The sequence below is a fragment of the Lycium barbarum genome, chromosome 10 (genome assembly GCF_019175385.1).
Source record: "Lycium barbarum isolate Lr01 chromosome 10, ASM1917538v2, whole genome shotgun sequence".
NCBI classification, from domain to species: domain Eukaryota; kingdom Viridiplantae; phylum Streptophyta; class Magnoliopsida; order Solanales; family Solanaceae; genus Lycium; species Lycium barbarum.
Window position 1 is genome coordinate 13,739,176 of NC_083346.1, and position 16,353 is coordinate 13,755,528.

The 16,353-nt window shown below is 32.5% G+C and overlaps 2 protein-coding genes across 2 annotated transcripts; both read left to right on the forward strand.

Moving 5' to 3' along the window:
• Nucleotides 1–2,017: 2,017 nt before the first annotated feature.
• On the forward strand, nucleotides 2,018–4,476 carry LOC132614094 (uncharacterized). Its single transcript, XM_060328452.1, has 2 exons — nucleotides 2,018–2,590; nucleotides 3,472–4,476. The coding sequence occupies exons 1-2, from the start codon at nucleotides 2,264–2,266 to the stop codon at nucleotides 3,940–3,942; spliced, it is 798 nt and encodes a 265-aa protein (XP_060184435.1). The 5' UTR covers nucleotides 2,018–2,263; the 3' UTR covers nucleotides 3,943–4,476.
• Nucleotides 4,477–5,425: 949 nt separating this feature from the next.
• On the forward strand, nucleotides 5,426–7,167 carry LOC132614116 (steroid 5-alpha-reductase DET2-like). Its single transcript, XM_060328481.1, has 2 exons — nucleotides 5,426–5,904; nucleotides 6,552–7,167. The coding sequence occupies exons 1-2, from the start codon at nucleotides 5,578–5,580 to the stop codon at nucleotides 7,020–7,022; spliced, it is 798 nt and encodes a 265-aa protein (XP_060184464.1). The 5' UTR covers nucleotides 5,426–5,577; the 3' UTR covers nucleotides 7,023–7,167.
• Nucleotides 7,168–16,353: the final 9,186 nt, after the last annotated feature.

The window sequence follows — 16,353 nt, forward strand, 5'->3', positions numbered from 1 at the left end:
TATATTAATTAAGGAAAATAAGTGGGTAGAACTGAAAGAAAAGAATTTAAATGGGAAAAAAGTCCAAAAAAACCAGGTAAAAGATAAATCCCAATGCTGGCTTTAGAGGCATGCCACATCAGCGGGGCTAATGCCCTGCTTTATATATATATATATATATATATATATATATATATATATATATATATATATATATATATATATATATATATATATATATATATATATAGATTTTGGGACTTGATTATTCATTTGAACCATCTTGGGCTATCTTTGTATTAGACGAACTAATTAAGTTATTTACTAATCTGCACATTGCACATATGTGTTATGAGTCTAAAATCTCACAACATAAAGAGTATCATGCACGTTAGGCAAATTGGTCAGGACATAACTGTTATCCCAAAAAAATGTGATCTCTTTGTTTATCAACTTCCAACGCGAGACTTTGTTTTCATACCCATAGAGTCACCCTATGATCTATGTTGTGCCATCTTTTAGACCTTTATTCCTCTTTTTGCCCGTTATGGTGGTCTCAAGTGGAACTTGTACCAACTTTTTGGAAAATGACATATACTTAGAGCCCGTTTGGATTGGCTTATAAGTTGCTTATAAGTTACTTATAAGCTTTTTTCAGCTTTTTTGAGTGTTTGGCTGGCCAGCTTAAAGTCATTTTGTGCTTAAAATAAGGGGCAATTCGCATAATTGCCCTTTTTTTGGGGTGGTATTTAAATTTTGCCCCTCATATTTGTGGTCTTTAAATTTTGCCCTTCGGCTAAAACCCATAGATTCCGGGTTCGAACTCCCGCTCAGTCAAAAATTTAATTTTCTTTTGCAAAGCAGAGTTTAAATTTCGCTATGCCCCTTCCGGCAGACTTTTAGTCGTGTTTAACTAATAGTCTGCCGGAGGGGGCAGACTTTGCCTTGAAGCATATATACGTATTTTTTTTTTAACTTTTTAAGGTAAACTTTTTGTAATGCCTTAACTAAAAGTGTGCCCCATAAAACATAACTAAAAGTATGCCCCATAAGGTGTAAGTTTTCCTTAAGGCATAACTAAAAGTTTGCCTTATAAGGCAAAGTTTAAATTTTGCTATGCCCCCTCCGGCAGACTTTTAGTTGTGTTTAACTAGAAGTCTACCGGAGGGGGCAGACTTTTAGTTGTGTTTAACTAAAAGTCTGCCCCCTCAGGCAGACTTTGCCTTGAAGCATATATATATATATATATATATATATTTTACTTTTCAAGGTAAACTTTTAGTTATGTCTTAACTAAAAAGTGTGCCCCAAAGACATAACTAAAAGTATGCCCATAAGGCGGAACTTTTCCTTAAGGCATAACTTAAACTTTGCCTTATAAGGCAAAGTCTATGCCTTAAGAAAAGTTCTTGCCTTATGGGGCATAATTTTGTTATGTCTTAACTAAAATTCTGCCCCATAAGGCATAACTAAACTATGTCTTAGGAAAAATTCTGCCTTATGGGGCAGACTTTTAGTTATGCCGGATCCGGCATAACTTTAGCTTTTCCTTAAAGATTGTATGATGGATCCGGCATACACTCCCCCAGTCCTGCCTGGCGAAATTATTTTTTTATTTTATGCCTGAGCGGGGGTTCGAACCCAAAACTTCATGTATTCGCCCACCTTTCCAAGCAAAGGGCAAAACTTAAAGACCACAAATATGAGGGGCAAAATTTAAAGACCACAAATTTGAAGGGCAAAATTTAAAGACCACCCCAAAAGAAGGGCAATCCGCGCAAAAAAATGTAAAATAAGCTCAAAAAAATAATTGGGTCCATTTGACTTAGCTTATCTAAAGCAGCTTATAAGCTTATAAGTAAAAAAAAATAAGTTAGACTACTCCAACTTATTTTTTTAGCTTATAAGTTGTTTGCAGCTTATAGGCATAAGCCCAAACAGGCTCTTAAACAAGGAAGAATAGTAGTCCTTGCGTTGGACCCTTGTCACTAGGCCAACCTATAAATTTTACTGGCAAAATTTGTGACCACGTAGGTCTTTCAACTGTCCAAATACCATTCACAACTTTAGATACATATCTTATCTTCTTTCCCTCTCTTTCTCCAAATCTGTTACTCCCACATAATTGTAGCCCTTAAAATTCTGCTTTTCCAACTGGTCAAACACACCAAATCCAAGAAGAGTACAAGTAGCACAAAAATTAGGGTGTCTTGTTACTTATATACACATACACATATTTCCTTAACATCTGGAAAAAAAATACTACATTTCAAGAAATTGAAAAATGGTGATGTCTACATTGTTGAAATTTCTATACCCTCCACCCCCATCTTTGTTTATTAATACAATGTCTGTTATAAGCTTTGCTTCATTAGCAAATGCTGGATTCTTGGAAATCAAAGGGAAGCATATGCAGTATTCCAAGTTCATTGGAACAACTAAAAGTGAAAATGAGAAGGCAAAAATTGAGAGTAAAAAAGGCATGCTTTTGTTGTATAGTCCTGCATTTCTTGCTGGTGTTGCATCTTTTGCAATTTTCCCAGATGGGGATTTAAGGTTTGCTTTGGTGTGTTCTGCTTTAACCATACATTTCTTCAAGAGAGTATTTGAGGTACTGTTCAACTAGTCTCGTTATATACTTTTTGTTATTTTTAATTTGCTTTTTTATTTATTAGGATTTATGTTATAAATACCGACAATGTAAAAACTTATTAAATGCTATCAATGTATTTTAACCTGTGATGATAAGTTAGTGATCATTTTTACCAATGCTTATTAAGATTAGATGTAAATATAACTACGTTCTAAGTGACCAGTTTGTGTTTTTTACAACGACGTTAGTGCATACAATTTAAATTCATTCTAACTTCAAGCATATAACAATATACTTAAAATATGTATTAAATCCTAAGGAACAAACCTGTCGTCAAGAGGTCGTCATTTAAACTACAATTCGAGCTAATTTGAACCATATGCCAAAGTGTTATTGCCACCAGACATGATTGTGGCCCCAATTTCAGTGTATTTATAGCCTTATGCTCCTTAAACCTGAGAACAACAAGGTCCACCACTCTTGTGAATTAATGTGTACTTTTAACACCACTAAAGATTATGGTGGAGAAATAAATACTCTTCCCTCGCTAATCAGAGTTCTCGAGCTATGTTGCTCGGACTCTTTAAAAGCACCGCCGGGTCCGTATCGAATTCTTCAAAAATAGTGCATTTTCGGAGGATCCAACATAGGTGCGGCATCATTTTAGAGAGTTAAAGCAACATAGGTCTCGAGCCCTGAGAATGTAGTCGCCTTTGATAATGAAAGTTTTACCTCCAAAATGGAACTTTCAAGGTCGAATCAGACCTATTGGTGCCCCAAAGCCAAATTAAAAATTTGTATGCCCTTTTAACTTTTGGGAAAACTAACGAGTCTCTTTTACATGCAGTTGTTATAATAGATATTTCAGGATTGTAATGCCTTTGCTTTTTTGATGCCAGGTCCTATTTGTTCACAAATACAGCGGTTCAATGGATGTTGAAGCTACAATTACAATATCACTTAGTTATTTCCTCTCCACAGTTACCATGATTTATAGTCAACACCTAACTCAAGGTTTGCCAGAGCCATCAATTGATCTCAAGTATGGTGGATTCATAATATTTTTGGTTGGTATAATAGGCAACTTATACCATCATTATTTGCTTTCTAAATTGAGAACAAAGGGTGACAAAGAGTACAAAATTCCTCAAGGTGGCCTATTCAATTTTGCCATATGCCCACACTATCTCTTTGAGATTCTTATCTTTGTAGGAATTTCTTGCACTTCTCAAACTTTATATGCAATTTCCTTCACATTGGGCACTACCTTTTACTTGATGGGAAGGAGCATTGCTACAAGAAGATGGTACAAGTCAAAGTTCGATGATTTTCCAAAGGATATCAAGGCACTTATTCCTTACATATTTTAGGCTACTTTATATAGGGACCTTCATTTTTTTGTTTATGTACCTATGTTAGAACAAGTATAGCATAATCATGGGTTCTTAATTTATAAAGATCCTTAAAAAATATTGCATCTTAATAAAAAGTGAACGATTTTGTAAGGGGTACACATTCATACTCATCTTCAATATATACTAGCTTGTATTGAGTTTATGTAACTAAAAAATTGGTCGAAGTTCTTTGGCGGAACCATTCGACCGACATGGCAACATGGAAGTTGAGGAGAACATGAAGAAAATATATCCTCACCTGTTCCAAAGCACAAGTATACCTACTTTTATATTAGGGGAAGACTATTCTTAAGTGGGAGAGAATATAGTACCCGTCAAAGTGCTATTGTACCAAAGGGGAGGACTCACTTTTCTTAATGATGTTATGGCGAGATTTAACCATCCAAAGGTGTGGCGAATGCCCAATGAAGTCAGAAAAATCTGCAAGTCCAAGGTTTAATTTCAATTGTAACAACAAACACTATGCGATTTCTTTTTATCTGCTAAGTTTAGAGGGAAAATTATTACTCGTAACAAGTGTTCAGACACGGCGAAACTTACCTCTTTTCACTTCTAAAATAGGGAAAATTATTGTGAAATTTAGAGGGGTTTTCTTTCACTTTTACAATTGTTCAGACGCAACTCTCTTGGCTTGTTTGATATTAATTCTTTTGGGAATGGATTATGAAAAGGTTGACTTTAAACTGCTACAATAAAAATACGAATAACATGTTTCTTAAATCATCTTAATTAACTAGAATGTGTCAACTTATTTGATATTCTCCCAAATTAATTGTGTTGTCAAGGAGCTGCGCTTACTTTTCTCAAAGAACAAATTAGGAGTATTATTCTTTAGAGCCTTTATACCTTTCGATATTCTATAGTCAAAATTATATTTTGGATCTCACATTATTTTAAGAACAGAAACGGGCCAAAAATAGCTTTGAACTATCAGAAATAGAGCACTTTTGCCCTCCGTTATCTTTTGGTATCAAAATTATCCTCGCCGTCTAAAAATGGGACCACACTTGCCCCTCTTCGCTAACAGAACTCCATCTCAAATTTAACCAAGTTAAAAGATTTTTTTTATTTGCTGAAATGAGGTCCATCTCTGACGACCCTCTCCCTTTCAAAACATATGCGTCCAAGAATTGTCTATTCACAAATTCTACGTCTACTGTGAATTGTTATTTGTGATACATACTGATTTCAAGTTTGCACTTGAATTTTTAGTGTCTGAATATATAATACTAATACATACATGGCTATAAACCTTTATCGTTGTTGAGAATTTAAATGCTTGATAGTTATGAATCGTGGCAAATAGGTAGCTACATTCTCGTTTATTTTTTTGGTCAGTGCAACCAAACAAGAGATTAAGTTTTTGTTTTTGTTTTGTCTTATTTCTTTATATAGCATTTCAGATGCTCTTATAAGGTCAGGCATCAGCCACTTGTTAAGATGCTATTGTTGTAAATACTGCAGTCCTCATATATTTTCACTTTTGTCTTTTTCTTCCCCTAACTCAACAAAATATCATCCACACATGCTAAACAAATTAACAGAGAAATAAAGCAGAAAAAATTGAACAGAGAGAAACCAATTATTCCCATGGCACAAATATTAACACAAATATTATTTCAAGAACCAAGTCCAATCTTCATCAAAGTCATGATAGTGATGAATCTAATAATATCTGCAATATTGGGTATTTCAGAAGCCACTGGCAAACAGAATCTTGAGTATTCAAAGTTCTGGAATGTGAATAATCAGAAGCAAGCCAAAGCTAAAATCCCAAGCAAAGTGGGGATGATTTTTGCTTATAGTCCCAGTTTAATAGCATGTTTAAGCTTCTTTTGGATCTTCCCAACTGGTGGAATCCGATTTTTCTTGCTCAATTCTGCCATGACCATTCATTTCTTCAAAAGAGTTCTTGAGGTAATTAGTAATTACCCTTTTAGGACTTCTACATAGTTTATAATTATGAGTTTAAGCAATATACATCGTCAGAGTAAATAATTATTTTTATAAAAATTTACTTACACAGTGGTATATAAAATTTAAATTCACTTTATAGTTTACAAAAATTACTCATAAGCCATAACTTTGTATGATGTTACCTAAAGGACTAAATTAGCTCATTTAATTTTGTCAAGATGTAGGTTAAACCTTTTTTTCTCTTTCAAGATTAGCTCATTTAATCTTATCAAGATGTAGTTTAAATCTTTAAATCTTCTTTTTTTAATCCAATGTTCGGAACTACTAGACCGATTAATTTGAATTTGCGTGGTAGAAAATCTTATGTGGTAGATTTTACCGCTCGTCCCAAAGAGAATTGTAATTTCAGGATTTAAATTTGAGACTTGTAATTAAGAGTAGAAAAACTTTTGTCATTCCACTACACTTCTTGATGATGGCTAAAGCACAAAAGTATTTTTATTTATTTGCTCCACCCCTTGTTGTCCAAATTTGAGAATGCCTTGAACAAATATCAAGGATCACCTTGAAAGTAAATGTAAGGAAATATTTTAAGACTAGCAAGTAACATAATTTCTCATATATACAACAACTTACATATCGTGCAGGTTCTGTTTGTGCACAAATACAGTGGTTCCATGGCATTGAAATCTGCAGTTACTATTTCCACAAGCTACTTCATAGCCTCTTCAAGCTTGATATATATTCAACACTTGACTAAAGGATCAACAGAGCCAATAATTGACTTGAAATATCTTGGTTCTATTGTATTTTTAGTGGGAATTATTGGCAATTTTTACCACCATTTTCTCCTTTCTAAGATGAGGAAAAAGGGTGAAAGTGGCTATAAAATTCCCAAAGGTGGCCTCTTTAGCTTAGTTATATGTCCCCACTACCTTTTTGAGATTGTCACATTTCTTGGTTTTTCTCTTATTAGCCAAACTTTGTTTTCTTTTTCTTCTACCATAGGGACAGTATTTTATTTGATGGGAAGGAGTTATGCCACCAGGAAATGGTACCTTTCCAAATTTGAAGATTTCCCTAGAAGCGTTAAGGCTTTAATACCTTTTATATTTTAAATGAATTTGTGTATATCAGAGCTGCTATGAGCCTATGATTATTGTTAAAATAGCCGGCAGGATTCATTGTTTACTTTTTTTAGCTGATATACATAGATCTGAAGTCAAGCTCAACCAAGCTTTGCTACAGTTTGAGCTTCTATAATTGGCACTGATGACGAGTGCTAGAATGGACATTAATATCTCATTACATGACGTCTGTAAGTTAAAATTTAAAATAAAAAAAGTACTTGATTCGTGACAAATTGGAAACATAAAGGAAATCAAGAGAAGATTTTTGTTGCCAAAAAAATATTCTCTATCTAACTTAAATAAAAGTACCACATGCAGCCGCACGTTTTCAAGTTTAATTATTAACTGAAATTGGCTTCATATAAGTGAAACATGCCCCTTGTGCTACGGCTTCTTTCGTAGTTCCCCTCTTCACCATTGAAGATATTAAAATAGTTGGATTCTCGTTAAGAACAAAGAGTTAAAAATCCTTAGTGTGTTAAAATGATAGAGAATGGGATTTAGCTTGAGGCGTATTAAGGACATTGTATTTAAGGATATTTCACTTTCAAAATGACCTATATGTTTAGGATGGAAATAACAAGTCATCATGCGAAAGCTAACAATTCTAAACTTTGAACATTCACAAATAAGACGAAAAGAAAAATACTAAAAGAGGCATAATCTTTATTATGGTTTGGTCAATTGACCTAGATGTGACAAAATTAATATAAAAGACAGCATAAAAATTAATGAGAGAATAAGCTCTCTCTAAACGAGACTCTCCAATGACTACTTTTGTGGAAGTGATAAGTTGGTATTTTACCAACTTATTTCTTCTTTAAGCTTAGACTTTTGCAATGTTTGATTGAGAAAATAGTGCATTTAATATCGTTTACATATATTTTATAGGTTTTATGTGATTTAGAAGTGAACGGAAGAAACCAAGTGAAAATTAAGTCAAAAAGAGGTCAAACTGGACAGTTTTGCAAAAACGGGACAGATTTGCAAATTTGAAAATATTGGCTGTTTTGGTCATAGTTTAATGTGGGAATATTGGGAGCTATAAGAGGATGACTTGGGAGAAAATATTATTATCTTTGGCCATTTTCATCAAGCTTGGAGAGCTAGGTTTTTGCATCCACACTTGGGGATTGAAGATTTGAAGATCTTGATAAGAAATTTCTTAATCCTTTATTCATTTCTTCTTTTCCTTGCTATGTATTGATTATTTAAGTGTGTAGCTTTCTATTCCATTGCTTGAATCTTGTTTATGAAAATATTCTTGATTAAAGTTTGGTTTGAAACTCTTGTTTTGCTTATGTATTGAATGATTTTATTCCTAATGAAATGGGTTATTGTTTCTTTAATTAATCTTGTTCTTGAATGTTTCCAAAGGGATTAGCTAACCCTAGGACTCGCCCATTTAATTTGATTTGAGCTCGAGAGAGGAAAATCGATTTGAGAAAGATTAGTTAACAAGGATTTGAGGCATAACCCTCATCTAATGAATTGAGCTCGAGAGAGGAAAGTCACTTGGGATTATATTGATTGTGCCTAATATCACACTTTAAGACTTGAGAAAGCTTAAAGTGAAATTCATTGATTTGATTGAGAGACTTTCGATGAAATTTAGAAATCATTATCTATTAACATAACCTTGTTCTTAGTTGTAAAATTGTAAAATACGTTGGATCGTTACTTGAGTGTAATCTCCTATTATCCATGCTTGTGGTCATTGATCATTTTACTTGCTTTCTAGATTAGTTTACATTTCCGCATTAGTTATAGTTTTCTCAAAAACCAAAATATTATCTATCGTTTGGCTTAGCTTAGTAAGTGAAAGTTCCTTACTTTCTTAATCGCCTAGTATATTGTTCCCTATGGGATCGACCCCGACTCATAGTTGAGTAAATTATATTGCATACGATCGTGTACACTTTCTCTTTGAGGGGTGAATTTCGACGTTATCAAGAAGCTATAATATTTCTTCGAGCAATTTACCACAGCCCCTTCAACTTTCTCTTTCGCTTCCGAACAACCAATTCGTTCTAGATCCGAACGAAAAGGAAATATTTCACTGCAACAATCTAACTTGTCGAATTTTACCACATAAAAGATCGCATCAATTGCTGCTTGTAAAGTACCAATTTTTTGTATTTGTATACATAATTTGAATCTAAAGTAATAGATTTAATTGAACTTGCTGAATCCATCTTAAATTCGCCAGTACAAGATTTTGAGCTCTTTTTTGAAAAGAAAAATAGGAAGTGTAGTTTGTGGCTGGAATGTCATCGGTTCCTCATAGTGCAGCTTTCTTCCTCAACAGAAATAAAGATACATCAAAGAAAATGTCACAATAGGACTAGAAATTTTCCCCATAAAACTTTAAAATCAACTTTGTCACACTAATTAAACTTACAAACATTAGACTAATTAAACTTACAAACATGTAGAGTCATTACCAAAAAAATAGGCTGAAGTGATGAAAACACCCTTAAACTTGATACGGTTTCGTAGTTCAATCCTTGAACTATTGTTACACTTAAAAACACTCCTGATCTTGGCTATCTGGATTTTAATTCACCCCCGCGTTACCACATGGCACAACAAGTGTGCACAAACACTTTCAGGCGCGTGGGAGGCTCCACATCAGTTTTTTTTTTTTTTAAACATTTCTTTATTTTTTTTTTCCTATTCCAACATCCAAATCATCCCTTTCCTCCATTAAAAAATATATTTTTTAAAATTAAAAAAAAAAAAATTAAAATGTGGAAACCCCATTTTTTAAAAATAAATCTGGAATGGATTATTTATTAAAAAATCTGGAAAAAAAAATGTGCGAAACCCATTATTTTTTTAAAAAAAAAATCTGGATTTTTTTTATTATTCTTTAAAAATCCTGGACTTTTTTAAAAACTGGAAAACTAATAAATTCATTTTTCTAAAAAATAATCTAGAAAATTGAATTTTTGATTAAAAACCTGGATTTTTTAAAAATCTAGAATACTTATTTTTTTAAGAATAAAGAGGAAAACTGATAATTTTTTTCTAGATTTTAAAAATAATCTAATTTTTCGGGATTTTTTTTTATTTAAAAAATGGGTTTTCCACATTTAAAAAAAAATCAGTTTTTCCATATTTGTATAAAACTCCAGTTTTAATCCACTGTTTTTCAGTTCTTTTTTAAAAAAGTGTCTTAAAAGAATCATGACAATCTGGATTTTTTAGGACACTTTAAAAAAAAAAAATACTCCTATCAAGTTTCATTTAAAAAAAAAAACCATTTTTTACAGATATTTTAATTAAAACTCTAGTTTTTCAGTTTTTTTTAAAATCAAATTTTCCAGATTTAAAATAAATATTTCATTGTTCCAGATTTTTTATAAGAAAAAAAATCAGTTTTATCATTTTTTAATAAAAAATAATCAGTTTTACATTTTTTTTAAAAACAATTTATCTATGTGGAGGAATGAAAATGCCAAGTGGACGGCGAGTGGATTCCACTTGCCATGGCATGTCTACGAGGGGGTGAATTAAAATCCATTTAGTCAAGATCAGGGGTGTTTTTAAGTATGGCAATAGTTCAGGGACTGAACTACGAAACCGTACTGAGTTTAGGGGTGTTTTCATCACTTCAGCCAAAAACAAATGCAGTGCATAATTACGTAGAAATGAAAAGAAAATATAACCGGAAACAAAAAAAACTCTACAGAATAAACAATAGTACGTACAAGTATAATTTAATAAAAGTTGCACTTTCATGCTGGAATTAATACTGCAAGATTCAAACGGTTAAGGCGGTAACAGAGATAGAATCCAAATTAAACTTCCTATATAACTGAAATGCTATCAGTTTAGAGTTCTCAGGCTTCCTCTTATTGTCTTGGAAACTTTTTCATTTTAAACCAAACCAGAAAAAATAAATTCCCATTCAGTTTTCTTCTTTGTTAGCATATTTTTTCATTACTAGCTTCAGCAAAAAATGTCAAAGAAGAGTCCAGTTACTCCATTTGATTTTTCAGATGAAGAAGTAGTTGAATCACCGGTTTATTCAATTGATTCTCCTGATGATCATTCACCCCTTCATGATAATATTAATAATGCTGATGAATTAGAAGAAGAAAACAACCCTGAAACAGTAGAACAAGAAGAGCAAGAAGAAGGAGGAGGATTAGATACTGAGAATTCAATAAATCCGTGTGGTAATAGTAATGCTGCTGACTCTTCATCTTCTGCTTCAACTGAAAGAATCAACTCAAATGGAAAGCGACCCTTCATTGAAGATGATCACAATGATGATGAGTCTTATGAGATTTCTAAAATCTTGAAGAGAACAGATGATTACAATGCTGAAACAGTGGAACACCCTTTATATAACAAGAAAATGGGAGAAAAGAATGATGAAAATCTTGAAATTTCAACATGCCATGATGAAGAAAACAGTTCTAATTCGTCAAAAAAGACATGGGGTTCAAGAACTGGAAGTGATAATGATGATATAGATGGCAGTGAAGTTAGAAAAGAAGAAAGCAACACTGGAGAAGAGGAATCTGGAAATCAACAAGTTAGACAAGAATCATCAAGATCATAAGAGCCATTGATTAAAGAGAAAATATGAACATGGATTCACTGATATTTTTCATTAATCAATTGTGCATATTATCCGGTTTAGATACAAAACTAGTACTTCACTACTTAGAAAGAGATCTTATGCAGGTTCATTATTTTTCAATTAATAGAAGGTCGTAGAGAAATCGTAACCAGATTAGCTACAAAAATATGCGAATGTATTTTTGGCAATTAATCAATGTGAAGCAGCTGATTTGTTTTGTTCATGATGTTTTCTTGTAAATTATACTCCTTTATTTGCTCTTCTCTCTAGAAAGAAGTCATTCAAATAAATGAAAGAGGTTGCTCAGGATCCAACCTACTCAACTACCATCAGTAAACTACACCCTCGGTTCCAAATTACCACAATTAATTAATTATTTTTTTGTCTTTACACTTTAAATATGGAGAAAGATTAATGCGCAGAAATCAAGAGTAGTAATATATTTATCAAAGAATTTAATACTTCCTCTAAACTTATCATGGTTATTAAAAATAATTGGTCCAAAATATTTGTCATTTTAAAAAATTAATTTAAATTTTTTTATTTCTTCCCCATCTTTACTCTTACTTTATTAAATGTGGCATAAAAACTATTAAGAGAATAAGTTCTTCCTAGACGAGATTTTTTAATGACTACATTGTAAATGCTATATTGCTCGAGCAATTTACAGCCTTTATTTTTCTTCTATTGCTTCCGAACAACCAATTGGCTCTAGATACGAAAGAAAAGAAAATATTTCACTGTCTAACTCGTCCAATTTCATCATATGAGAACTCACATCTTGTTGCTTATATAACACCAATTTATTGAAACTCGTCATCTAAACAATATCATTTTTGTAGAAATCAACTGGATTGGATACTTTGTCACTCTTTTGATACTTTCAGTCCACACTTCTTTCTCCTTCTTTTTTAAATGATTTCTTACAGCTTCAGTGTATTGAGAATACGAGCAATCATTTTAGGAAGAAGGAGAAAGAAGTGGGGATTGAAAGTATCAAAAGGGTGACAATGTATCCAAATCCGATTGATTTCTACAATAATGATATTGTTTTGATGGTGGGTTTCAATGAATTGGTGTTTTACAAGCAACAAGACACAAGTTTTTATGTGGTGAAATTGGACAAGTTAGATTGTCTAGTGAAATATTTCCTTTTCGTTCGGATCTAGCTAGAGCCAATTGGTTGTTAGGGAGCAAAAAAGAAAAATGGTGGCGGTAAATTGGTTGAAGATAATTAGGCGCGTATCCTCAGGATTCAATAAGCTCCTTTCAGTTATAATTTGGAGAAAAAACAACATATTCAAGAGGAAAATCTCAGTTTTATAAGGAGAAGGAAAATAAAAAGGAAGTTAGAAGAATTGTGTATATTGTTTACTAGAGTATCATGTATATATAGGTGTTGCTCCAACGGCTAATTTGACTAAATAATATGTAAAAAATAGAGTAATATTTTAAATAAAAGTGTTTCAAGTCAATGATGAACATTTCCTATTGAGACAACACTAATTTTACCAACATTAAGAGCATATGCAAATCCAGGATTCGAACATTATTGCTTGAATTTAAAGTTTTACCGCAATTCACTTGATTTACTGAGAAAATATATTATTTATACTTATTTTGAAAATTTTCCATATATATACACACACGCACATTTAAACATTATCAGATTCACAATTAAGCTCTACATGCACCCACTCCCCCCCCCCCCCCCCCCCCTCCCCTTTTCCAATTAACAGTCATTACATTTTAAAGATTATTTTCTAAAAAAAAAAATAACTTAAGAATCTCATAAATGTAAAGTGATATAGATGACTTATGTTATGCTACGAACCTACGACTTCTAAAAGAAGAAACTTCGAAATTTCCTAATTCGTCGTGCCTTAAATTCTTCCCTTTTTATATTAAACCAAGATTACTAATCCAAAGTTGTTTAGGATTGGTATTTGGTATTTATTTAATTCATATTTAGTTAGAATTTATTTGTGTAGTTCATATTGGAATGGTTTTCTAGTCCTAGTCTATTTTGGTTTCTAGTATTATAAATAGGGATGCTATGTCACATATTTTAATTGTAGTGAGATTCAAGAGTTTTGAGTTATTAAGTAAAGTCTCCTACCTTCTCTCTCTAGTTTGATAAATTTCGTTTATATAGTCATTGTTGAGTCTTCCGCTTGTGCTTATATTATTCCTTTGAGTTTTTTTATTTCCTTCAAATTGGCATCAGAGCCTGTGTGAGATCCGGCATATAAAAGAATATGAATATTCCATATTTACCGGATTGTCCCATTTTTGTGTTTGATGGCAAAAATAATTTTGAGAGTTGGTATCAACAGAATGAAGAATTTCTTCAATGTTGTTGGGCTATGGTCCATTATTGATGAAGGGTTCGTGGAAACCCCAGAAGGCACAATATTGATTGGTGAAGCAGCTACACAATTGGAGAAAAATATGCAATTGAATTATAAGGCATTCTACTACCTCAATAGCAAAGTCCAATTGCATGTATATAACAAATATTTGCATGCAAAATCAGCAAAAGAGGCTTGGACAATATTGGTGAAATCATATAGGCGTGCTGCAGATGTGAAAAGAGAGAAACTTCAAGAACTTTGGAGACAATATGAATTAGTCCAGATGAAACCAACAGAATCTATCAAAGAATTTTTTGTAAGAATTACAAAAATTGTTAATGATATGAAAATCAACGGAGAAGTATTGGAAGAAGTTAAAGTTGTTGAAAAGATATTCCAGACTCTAAGATTAGAATTTCACATTAAGATAACAGTTATTGAGGCAACCCACGATCTTAATACGTTGAAAGTTGATGATCTAGAAGATGAATTGGTGGCATATGAGATGTCATTGAATCAGCAAACACATGAGATAGTGGATGAGGCATTGCAAACAAGGGATGAACTAAAAGATAAAGAAAAGTCATCGAATCTGGCAGAAATAAATGAAGAAGGCCAGAATTTAGAAATTATGGAGAAAAGAAGAGAAGGTAGAGATAATTCTTGTTGTGGTATAGATATCTTTGATTGCAATGCAGAATCCAATAATGTTCAAATTGATTTATCAATGATTTCTGGGATAGCTAAAAAGGATAATTTGATTGGGACTGATGCTCTTTCGGTAGAGGCTACTAGTGTTTTAAGTAATGAAATATGTAATAAACATGATTGGTCTATACAATGTGGGGCTATTGAAAAAGGAATAGAAGTACCCGCCATTATCGCACAAGAAAATTGTTTGAAGGTATTGAAGATGAATCTAGTGATGAAAGAAGCAAAAGATTTCATCAAGAGCAAGTTTTTGATGATCTACCCAAAATTGAAGCAGAAATAATTAAGGGTCCAGATCCACAATTGACGTGCATGATTTTGGATATTGAAGACGCAATCAATTTTGAACCATTACCTGAGATTGTATATTTTGAGGAGCTTGAAGAAAAATTATTTGTTGATGACACTGCTCTACCACCTATTGAAAGGTCAACTAGAGTCGGATGGGAACACAAGACCAAGTACAAATCAAGTGAAGAAGCAGATGATTTTAAATCAAGACGAGTTATTGAAGGATACAAAAAGAAGAACAAATATGCTGATGATATTTTGAAGATGGAGAAAGCCAAATTAACTTTGAATCTTGTTGAAGAGAAACTGAAGCTGACTAAAGATGGCACTCGCAAGTTTGTTGATGCTACGTACTTCAGGAAATTGTTCGAGAGTCTAAGGTGGTTGACTTCTACAAGATATGATACTGTTAAGGGCACGCTCAGGGTTGAAGATCTTGGTTTAAGGGAGGCTATGTTGGAATTAAACCAAGATTACTAATCCAAAGTTGTTTAGGATTGGTATTTGGTATTTATTTAATTCATATTTAGTTAGAATTTATTTGTGTAGTTCATATTGGAATGAGTTTTCTAGTCCTAGTCTATTTTGGTTTCTAGTATTATAAATAGGGATGCTATGTCACATATTTTAATTGTAGTGAGATTCAAGAGTTTTGAGTTATTAAGTAAAGTCTCCTACCTTCTCTCTCTAGTTTGATAAATTTCTTTTATATAGTCATTCTTGAGTCTTCCGCTTGTGCTTATATTATTCCTTTGAGTATTTTTTATTTCATTCAAATCAGTGCATCAACAAATTGGAATGTTGGAGAGAAAGTGCTCCAACGATTGTGAAGGTTGAAGAGAAAGTGCATCAACAAATTGGAATATTGGAGAGAAAGTGCTATTGTGACGGTTGAAGAGAAAGTGTTTCAACTAATTGGAAGATGGTGAGTGACGGTTGAAGAGAAAGTGCTTCAACGATTAATGGGTTGGAAACAAGTGCCTCGACAATTTGAAGATTGTGACAAGTGGATCAAGAATTAGATATACAATTTTGAATTACGGGAGAATGTTGGAAATAATAATTCAAAATTGTAAGAAACCAAAATTGGTTAGGATTTGGTATTTTAATTCATGTCTAATTAGGATTTATAGTCAAATTAGTATAGGAATAGGTTTTCCTGTTTTGAGTTAAAGTAGATTTTATATTATTATAAATAGGGTTGCTACTAGTTATTTTATATTGTGGAGATTGTAGAGAGCATTCAGAGATTCATAGAATTTATCAATAAAATATTTTCCTTCACTTATGTTAAGCTACGAACCTACGACTTCTAAAAGAAGAAACTTCGAAATTTCCTAATTCGTCGTGCCTTAAATTCTTCCGTTTT

What these genes read in the sequence shown, in the direction of transcription:
- LOC132614094 (XM_060328452.1), top strand. Translation starts at nt 2,264, where the DNA reads ATGGTGATGTCTACATTGTTGAAATTTCTATACCCTCCACCCCCATCT. An exon ending in TCTTCAAGAGAGTATTTGAG is followed by an intron (nt 2,591 to 3,471) that starts GTACTGTTCAAC and finishes TTTTGATGCCAG; the next exon opens with GTCCTATTTGTTCACAAATA.
- LOC132614116 (XM_060328481.1), top strand. Translation starts at nt 5,578, where the DNA reads ATGGCACAAATATTAACACAAATATTATTTCAAGAACCAAGTCCAATC. An exon ending in TCTTCAAAAGAGTTCTTGAG is followed by an intron (nt 5,905 to 6,551) that starts GTAATTAGTAAT and finishes CATATCGTGCAG; the next exon opens with GTTCTGTTTGTGCACAAATA.